Below are 10,224 nucleotides of genomic sequence, written 5' to 3'. Positions count from 1 at the left end.
CACACACACACACACACACACACAAGCAAACGTATTTATTTTACTTATTTAGCTGATGTTTGAGAAGGTCATTTTTCTCAAACAGACTGATGTTTTGTTTTGTTTTTAGTTTTTTTTTTATTATTATTACAGATGACTCGGAACGTTGTGACGTTTTAAATGAAAAAAGAGCAACACCATATTAATGATAATCTACGGTGGAAGTTTTCGTGATAAAAGATACAAGTTCCATCTATGGGCCGAGAGGACTAAGGAGTGTGAGGTGTCGGTAACTCCGAACCAGCCAGGACGCACACTTTTGGTTGAGCTTCATATAATCTGATGCGGTGATTGTTGATGCACAGTCATGTAATCGACGGCGCACAGGACATTCATGAATAAATCATAAAAAAAGACACTTCAAATGGTCAACTTGCGAGCCCGATAAATGACTGAGTCCCTGGATTTTTCATTTTTCCCGACAAGGACTTTTAGCGCGCCTGCTCCACATAGTGTGTTTGCATTAACATGCTTAAAGATCTTTTTTTACCCATCGACACTGTTGCAACGCGAAATCCTGACACGGTTGTATTTGGAACCTTTCAGGAATCTTTCGCGTATTGCTTACTCAGCGCAGCCGCGTTTTCACCGGTAAAGTGGGGAACTGTAGGTGTTTAACACTTACCGATCAGCATCGTGGCTCCAGGACCGTATCTGTGAGTCTACAGCTCGGCGTGTCACCTGCCGTGAAAACGGTAAAAAAATAAAAAATAAAAAAATATTTACGCACTTTTATCCCCAGAGAGCGAGGACAGCACGAAGGTGCGAACGGTAGGCGTACGGCACTTAAAGAAGAGCCTCGGAATGTGCTGGAGCCGATTTTAGAGGACTTGTTTCCTCTCCTGTCTTTCCAAAGACAACTCTTTTTGTCAACACTGTATCCTTTACTCCCCCGTCTTTGGTGACCAATTCCCAGGAAATCTTAGATCCTATTGATGCGCGTTCTCCTCAGTTAAAATCCTATTGCTCGTGCTGCTGCTCCGCGTGGCCTGAAGGAGGCGAGGGATAGGAGTGTGGTAGCGAAGCTGGGTGTAATTGCCTGTTTCTTCTCTCTCTCTCTCTTCTCTGATGTCTCTCTGAGTTCTCTCCTCCTGTCATCCTTTCCTCTCCAAAGTCCCACATCTTTCTCTCTCCTCCCCTTGGTGAGCCCCTTTAACATGACAGGGCTACACAGAGACAAGCTGCACACCTGTACAACTTGGCAACACATTAGCCATTTTGTCAAACTTACTGCTTTGTAGGTCAGCACTAGGAATGACGTTGGCTTCAGATATGTTCTGCCATGCAGCCTCAGAAAAATAAAGATAAATTAATCAATAAAATAAAGGCAGAAGCAGTAAGCAGGTCTGGATAGAAGAAGCATGACAGGTGCACGGTAAACATGAAGGGAAAGAAAAGAATATTTTCTGAGACAGGTTTCCGTTCGTGCTCTCATAAGTATGATTTGTGCGCACTTGTCAAGGCAACTGTCGTGTGTGCACTACAATGTGTGAGTGAGAGCAACGTGAGAGTGACTGCAAGTGATGGTTTCTCACAGCCGTCTCTTCTGCCAGTCTGCGCCTCCTTTGTGTCTCTTCTTGTCGATGCATCATTTGGTGAAGCTGACACATATTCGGGGATTTGAAATTGGCTCGAGAGCGCAGAGAGCCTACTCGGAATTAAATTTCTGTTTGTTCAAATGGCGTGTTGTGTGTTATGTGTGTGTGTGTGTATAAGTAGATTGTGATTTGAAGGGCCTTGGTGTAATGCTAAGCTGTCCTGGAGCTACGCCAAAGCACATCTCCCAGGGTGCTATCAGGAACTTAATTACAGCATTAAATTGCTCCCTCTCCGCCTCTCCTGCGCTTGCAGTTCACTTCCTCTTCGTTTCCATTTTCGCCCCTTTCCGCTTTTCTACTTAAACTGTATTTCTACCTAATCATATACTTTGTCTCTTCTCCCCATCTGTCTTTCTCTCTGTCTATATTGTTCCTCTGCTTCTAGTTTATTCGATTTGCTGCTTTGGCTGAAATGCCCACTGGTCCTTGCTGTGTTCATGTCATTGTGAAGAGGGCTTTCAGATGTTTTTTAAATTGTTCCTGACATCCGCTGTCCAAGTCAAAAATAACGTGTTCATCAGCTGTGTCTGCTGTCCTTTACGTTAAACTGATACTATATACATGATGTTCTTTAACAGTCAGTTTGTCATGATGCTATTAAGAGTGCTGTTCCAAAGAGTAAAGCTGCAAGTGAGAAAGTGGAGCATGGCAGCAGGGAGAGGTTGTAGTGATCAGATTGCTGATGAAGAGCTCCTTTTTAAACATGAAATATTGTCTCTGACAGAGTGTTGTGCGGGGTGTGAACTACCTTTCTTCTCCAATCCAGGTTTCCGTTCCTTGCCATTCACAAAGGCAGCAGTAGACCCAGAGACTCTCCTTTGGGGCAGAGTAGGGGACACAGGGGCAGCTGGGCTGTCCTGTTGCCTCATGCCAACCATCAGCCTACGGGCTGCCATGCCAGAGCCTGGGCTAATTAGAAGCACGGGAATCGCTCCAAGCTTTACATCAGTCAGCCTCAGCCAAGAAGATTTGTTCTAGCCTATTTGTTCCATACTGTATGTTAAGAGAAAACAATGTTTACACCTCTCTGAGGGACTAAATAAAAGTCAATTTTTCCACCGCAAAGCCTATGTGTATGTTTTAATAATATATTGAGGAAAGGCTCTTTTATAATACTGTCCATTAAGGACCTTTTGCAGTGGCTTAATAATAGTTGCTCTTAGCTGCATCACAAGTCAAGCTCTAGAGTAAATCTATGAGGCTGAAAAATGAAATTGGAGCACAAGTGCCAAAAACTGCAGTCCTTCAAGTGGCCACTTGAGGCTGGCACCAAAAGTGAAACTAATCGCATAGACTTCTCACCTTTACAGCTGAAATCAATATGTTTACATCTCAAATGGGGGTAGGGAGGAGGGACAATTATAATTAAAAAAAAGTTGTGCATCATTACAGGCATGGCCACTTAGATGAGGGGTGAATACAGAGAAATGTAACTCGTAGCTGTCGAGTAGGTCTTGACTAATTTGAGTCACTAATTAGACCTCTTTTTAACTACCTGACAAATAATATTCTGGCAAGCTCCAAGATTATATTAGAACTTAAAGCTTATAATTTAGAATTTCAAGACCCCCAAAAACAAAGATAGAAAAAGCATTACATCTAAAACTGAGTCTTCCAAACAGGACCTCACAAATCAGTGAGTGATGTCACAATGTCTATGCCCTCCTTTAATATGGCCTAAAGTTGGTGTAGGTAATTATATTCAGGTTTTGAGTCCTAAAGCAATTACAGCACTACAGTGGAAACCCATGCCATGAACCTGCTAGCACACAGTTCTTGTGCTGATGTTAATGCCAGAGCAGGTATAGGTGACAAGGAAGGAGTCCACACACTGAGAACTGAGTAGTTACTGAGTGAGCAACATGCTGGCTGTAAAACAGCCTGTTTCAGTTTAAGCATTGTTTTCAATGAATTGCATTCTCAAAAAAATGTTTTGCCTCACTCCCATTTCTTCTTGTTGCATGTTGAAGCTGTACTCGATAAACTTCTTAAGATCCAACCATGCAAATTATAATTTTTTGCCACTTTTGATTGGGACTGTATTAGAGAGCCTGATTCACTGTGTCTGTTTTCTTCAATTGCCGTACACTGGTTTATAGCATAAATTTTAATGTTTATTTCCAACATTGGTATAAGAACAATTCTAAGTCAACTGGATTCCAAGGGCATAAGCCTAAGTGAATTTATGACTACATGTAAAAGTCAGGGTGAGTTGCAGGGATTCACACCTTTGATTTAGTTCTGGCGGAGTGATCTTTACTGTGTTTGACTTGACAGGCTGTGGCATGAACCAAGAATACACTATGACCAAGTGAAAATTGTAAAATTAGCTCACTTAACTAGTGAAATTTCCATCTAAATTAAAACGAGCAAAATCAAAATAGCCTCACATGGTGAAGCTTACTTCTACATGCTTAAAAAACACGATGAGGAGCACAGATACATTTCCACATGAGTGGAACTTTTTTCACATTGCCAGCATTTTCACTCATTTATGCCTAAATGGATGTAAGAACAGATGGTCTCTTAAAAATAAATACTAGATTGACTTGTCAGGATGATACAACATAAAGGAGTTTTCTTTTTCATGATTATATTGTTCAGACTTTTGAGCCATTTGACCTCCTTTGTCATTGGATCAGTGTTCAACTTGTTCATTTCAAGTTGCTACGCTATACACTGAAAAACAATGCAGGAAAAAAAAGTCTGACATTACTGTTCCTTTGTGAGTTGCGGGACAGCAAATCTGTAGTTAACACTGGTGGACTTGCTGCTGAGAGCCAAGTATCTATGGTGATGAGTGACAGATCCTGGAGAGGAGAGAAGGTCAAGCTGTCACACTTAGGTTTAATGAAATTGTGTTATCTTTCCACAATTGTGTTCTTTTGTACACCGTCTGGCTCTGTGTAAAGCCACAGATTTTTCACTGGAGTCAGTTGTGAGACTTGGCGATTTAAAGAAGAAGATCAGACATGTCGAAAAGTTTGTTTACAAGTTAAAAAACAAAACAAAGAACACGATTGCAAAAGAAACATTTCTGCTAAATGTGACATATGCACAGAATATGAATTGTTGGGTGGTTACATTGCACGGAGGTGAGGTGGAAACTCCAGAAGAGGTGAGCAGCTTGTGATTATTATGCAGTACGTGTAAACGCTGTAGAGTGCTGACAGTGTCGCTGCAGTGGGTTGGGTGGGTGGAGAAGTGTGGGACAAAGAGCGAGTGCGTGATGAGTGATCAAGACCTGGTGGAGGAGGGGGTTAGATGTGAAATATGGAGATAAATGCTGTCACCTGACAGAATGATGGCGGTGTATCACGCCATGCAAGCCTAATGTCATGTGACATCCATTTAGCCGTGGCATCTGGGCATCACTACAACATCCTCTTCTTCCTCCCTTCTTCACATTCACCACAAATATCACAACTTCCATTAATTATTAACAGATGGCAACAAACAGCAAGAAAGACTGATGGGAAGTTCATCTAGTCTCTCAACAGCAGCCTGATCAATACCTGTCAACGCCTGACAGCCTTGTAATGTCCACCTTTTTGTTTTCCAATATGCGGTGGGGATGTGAGAGTGTGATAAGAATGGCACCACTGTTTTTGATGAGTTGTTTGTATAAATCTATGAAAGCATGAGGACGAGAGCTTGGGAGTGTGATTTACTAAGAAAAACAAATGCTTTTTCGCAGCCCTTGAGGTTAATGGATATGATGCATAGCTGCAGATTATCTTCTTTATTCTGTACAGAAGTCATTTTTTCTGTAATTTACTGGACAGCACAACAAGAAGTGCAATCAAATCTAACCACAGCCATGCTGTTTTATGATCCCAAATACATGCCAGAGCGTAATGAGTGACAGGCTAATTAATGAAAAAGAAAAGAAGTTAGCTCTGCCTCTCTTTCTCTAGTGTTCCAAGCCATCGGCCTCCTCAATTAGAGCTTTCTCTGCCAACCTGCTGCTGAGGCTTGAATAGGTAATGGCTGGCAGCAGCAGAGGAGGCTAACAGCCATCTCTTTCTCTTTCTAAACTAACAATAGTCCTCTCCTCTCTCATTCCCTTCCTCCACAAACAGTTTTCACTCTCCCCCTTTCTCCTTAATCATAAACTTTATCTCTTACTCGTTCTCTCATCTCGCACGCGCTCCTCTTTGAAAGCCTGACACTAAGCTCTCACTTTTTAAATTGACATCTACGGATCTCCCTCTTTCTCAATCCCTCTGTCAATTTGCTTACTTCAATAGCATTTTTTTTTCCTCTTCACTATCTCTCACTAGACCCAAATCTCTTTTACGCCCTCTTTCTCTAACAAACAAACAAATGAATTGAAGAGCACTGGAAAGGAACATCCTCAGAGCGTAACGGCCATGCCGGCTACCCGACTGACTGACTGAAAGAGAAACCAACTAAGTGACAGAAAGACTGACAGCAGGTTGAAGGAACACTGAGAAGGTAGACTGTGAGGCGCTAAAGTAATTTAAAATTGGGCGGACAAGAAAGACAGATGCTGATGGGTGACAGTGTAAGATGCCCAGTCCCATAAAAGCACCTGAATGCAAGTCTAAGAGCGGGCATTAAAGGAGAAGAGACCAAGTGTCAAGTTATTTGCTTGTTGTTCAGCTCACTGATGAGCCTCCCAGCTTGTGTCTCTATGTCCCTTATTAACATATACTGATTTGAATGACTAGCAAAAAGAGAAAACAAGCAAATTACATAAATTATACGACTACATGCAAACCCCGGGATTTAAAATACAATTTAAAATCACCCCAAAAATGAAAAACAGATACTAATAAGAGCACAATTTTTTTTCAACAACATGCTGTGTGGTTCACCTTATCTGTCTTCATAAGGAAATGTGTTGTCATCATGGAGTGTCATATAAAAATGCTTAGTTAGCTCCCATCTGTGTTGTCCTTTGCAGCCATTCTTGATGCTGCAAAGGATTGCACCTGGGAATATTGTGCTGCCATCAGATAACAGTTCTGGTTTTAAGACCTGCAGTGTCTGCATGCGGTGCTGGAGAGGTGGCTGTGCAGATTTGTCAGCCTGGAAGGTTGTCAGCCTGTTTTGGACCTCTATGTTTAGTTTTCATTTCACCTGCTGACTCCTTTTGTTTTTCACTTCATATTTACTCACCAGTTAGGTTTGTGCACATGGACACACCTTGCACATTAATGTGGCACAATGTTAACTTTGACAAAACTGCATTATTGATGCCCCAGAAATGAAATATGTTAATATTTCTATTTTTTTAAATAAAGCAATTCTAATTGTTCTTTGACTCTTAAATGTACTGATTAATTTTGGGGGTCAATAATTAGCCATTACTAAAAAAAAAAAAAAAAAAAAAAGAAGTAAAAGGTAAATTTGTTTAAGGAAATTTTATGCATCTTTTATGTTTTATAAAAGAGTAACAAGCCGTTGGTAATAACATTTGACCAGGTTGTAAAAAAAAAAATCAATTTGGCTAGTTTTTATCCAGCTCATTAATTCATCATTTAATTCACCATCCCTTACTTTCTGTAAAAGGGAGATCCAGCGCATCAGACAAAAGTACACTTATTAATAACTTATTGCTGCACCATTTACAACATGTATAATCTATCATATGTGAAGTGGTGAATGTTGCAGAAATAAGTTAATAATACATGTATTTTGGATTAATAGGCTGAAGATCCTTTACACAAACTAGGTGGTCATATTGATGAATTAAACAGCAGCAGTAAAGACTACAGAAGTAATGCAGCTAGAGGACATACAGTAAATTAATTATTAATTTTCCACAGCTTTCAAACCCAGAATTTCTTTAACAGAATGGCTTACAACAGCTATATAAAGAATTAATGAATGATTTATAAACCATTAACCTCCTAGGACCTGGCGTCCACATATGTGGACATCACATTTTGGGTTATTTAGACCAAAATACTCAATTTTGCTCTACAAGGGCCTGATATCCACTTACGAGGACATTATACTGCTACTGTTCTAATGAAATTTTAAACGAATGTCCTCATATGTGGATCTCATTTTTCTTAGAAGCAAAAATTAGGTAAAAAAAAAAAATCTGGTAATTCTTTATTTTTACATTCATCGGGTCCCAATCAGCCCAAATATCAAAGAGAAATTAAAAATGCATGCCGTGGAAGAGTTCGCGTCTTAGGAGGTTAATAGAATAGCAACTTATTGAACGGCTTGTAAAATGTGCTGCCCAGAAAATGACATCATTCTCACAACTGTAATGTTATAAGCTAGGATCATGAGTTTTGTTTGTGACCAAGATTTTTGTTGTTTACATGATAACATCTGGATTCACCAGACTTCCCTTTTTCCATTAGCAAAGGATGGCAAGTTGCTTTGCAAGATACATTTACATAAACTCCTCTAAAAATAAACATAGCTCCTCATATCTGTTATATCTAACAATATTTCTTGTTTGAAGTTTCCACTGTAATGAGAACATTAGAAACAGTAACATCTGTCTGGTACTAAATCATATTCTTACTGTATATCACCTGGTGTCACTCAACATATTGGCTGCTGGGGTGTTTCTTTAAAAAAAAAAAGTAGCACATAGTGTCAAATATCTAGATCATATGCGTTAACCCAGAGGAGAGAGAGGCTGACAGCCCAGTATGACACGTGTGTGTGTGTGTGTGTGTGTGTGTGTGTGTGTGTGTGTGTGTGTGTGTGTGTGTGTGTGTGTGTGTGTGTGTTGTGCTTGTAAGCTCTGCCACCTGCACATTCCAACTCATCACAACAGGAGAGAAGACGTCCCATTTAGCATCACTGTCACATACAGTTTCACAGACAGACAAACACAAGAAGAGAGAGGAAGAGTATGTATGTGAGTGTGTGAGAGGGAAAGAGAGATCGTGGTAAGAGGGGAAGATGGCTTCCCTAACATAAATAAATCATCAGTGTGTTTCGTCGCCTTGGCTGGGTTCACAAGTGGAAGATGAAGGAGCGTAACAGTGAGGGGGAGGAGGAGCTGAAAAAGAGGGAAACCGATAAAGAGGGAAACTGCTAGGTGAGGGGAACAGCAGGCAGGTGGGAATCCTGATGTCTCAGGTGGAACAGAAAATGTCTACTGTCAAACTGATGTAATTGCTGCCAAGAATAACAGGACACGTCGGGGGTCCATGTGTAAATTCATGCATACAGCTATATAATACAGTCCAAACTATTCCATGTGAATTTAAACATCTCTGCTGTCTCTAAAACACCGGTAGGAAGATACTTATTGAATGTCTCATTGGAAATGTAGATCTAAACCCAGGCATATGAATTTAATCTTTAAGGCAGTTTTCTTCTCTTAGATTTTGGTGTATGTGCACTCGCTAGCCACTCGTTAGGTATGAATGACGAAGAAAAGCTATTTAAATGATTTTGAATGTGGCAAAATATGTTGGGGTCAGGCAGGCTTGACGGGAAATGTTGATCTGATGAGATTTTCCCTCACAACCATCTCTAGGGTTTACAGATGACGGTCCAAGTGTCAGTTCTCTAGGCAAAAAATTATTTGAAAAAAGATATAAATCAAGTCATCAAAAACTGAAGCGGATGGGCTACTACAGCAGAAGACCCCACCGAATGCCACTCCTGTCAGCTAAGAACAGGAAACTGAACTTCAGTCTGTATGGGCTCACTCAAATTGGACAACAAATGATTAGAAAAATGTTTCCTGTTGTAATGAGTCTAGATTTAGTGTCAGAATCTGGCATAAACAACATGAAAACATGAATCCATCCCGCCTTGTATGAACCGTTCTGGCAGCTGCTGGTGGTGATGATGTAATTTCTTGGTATTTTCTTGGTACAGTTTGGGCCCTTTAGTACCAACTGAGCATTGAGCCTATCTCAGGATTGTTGCTGTCCATATCAATCCCTTTATGACCACAGTGCCCCCATCCTCTGGGTACACTGAAGATTTGAATGTTGTGGCTCATATCATCTCGAGATGGTTTCTTGAACGTGACAATGAGTTCAAATAGCTTCCACATTCACTAAATCTCAGTCCAGTAGCACACCTTTGGGATAGGGTTAGGGTTAGGGTTACCCTAACCCTAACAAAGGATTTAAATCATGGATATGCTATTGACAAAACTATAGCAAATGTGTGATGATCATGTCAATGTTGACTAAAAACTCTGAATGAATGTCTCCAGCACCTTGCTGAGTCTATGCCACGAAGAATAAAGCCAGTTCTGAAGTCAAAAGGGTGTTCACAGCCAGTATTGGAATATTTACCTACTCTAATCTCACACAGTAAGTCTTCAGTGACTTGACCCTGTTTACCAACATTTTGGCACATGATAAAGTGATAGATGAGTCCTGATTTTCCATTAGGAAAAACATCAGCTTTGCAAAAACATTTAGGATTTTAATTCTATTACACTAATCAAAATTTGATAAGCAGACCTCAATAAAGTCTAACATAATAATGGCCTCAAATACATAACCCATTTTGTTTTTTCATTTGATTTTCCTCTTAATAAGCAAACGCTCTGCCCAAGACTAACAATGATAATTTTATGTTGGTGGTAATTGAAATTTTTCATCTCCAAACAAACAGTCTG

General features: G+C 40.3%; 1 protein-coding gene across 1 annotated transcript in view; it reads right to left on the bottom strand.

The window, feature by feature from the left end:
- The window catches only part of znf385c (zinc finger protein 385C), a 56,116-nt gene extending 55,013 nt beyond the window's left edge, over nt 1–1,103 (bottom strand). Inside the window, exon 1 of the mRNA XM_013909026.1 lies at nt 665–1,103. Coding sequence (XP_013764480.1) covers nt 665–674 — 10 coding nt within the window. The 5' untranslated portion in view covers nt 675–1,103. The remainder of the gene's footprint in view (nt 1–664) is intronic.
- Nucleotides 1,104–10,224: the final 9,121 nt, after the last annotated feature.

The sequence above is a fragment of the Pundamilia nyererei genome, unplaced genomic scaffold (genome assembly GCF_000239375.1).
Source record: "Pundamilia nyererei isolate P.nyererei 1_Seehausen unplaced genomic scaffold, PunNye1.0 scaffold00018, whole genome shotgun sequence".
NCBI lineage: Eukaryota > Metazoa > Chordata > Actinopteri > Cichliformes > Cichlidae > Pundamilia > Pundamilia nyererei.
This window is presented reverse-complemented; position numbering and strand designations above follow the sequence as displayed.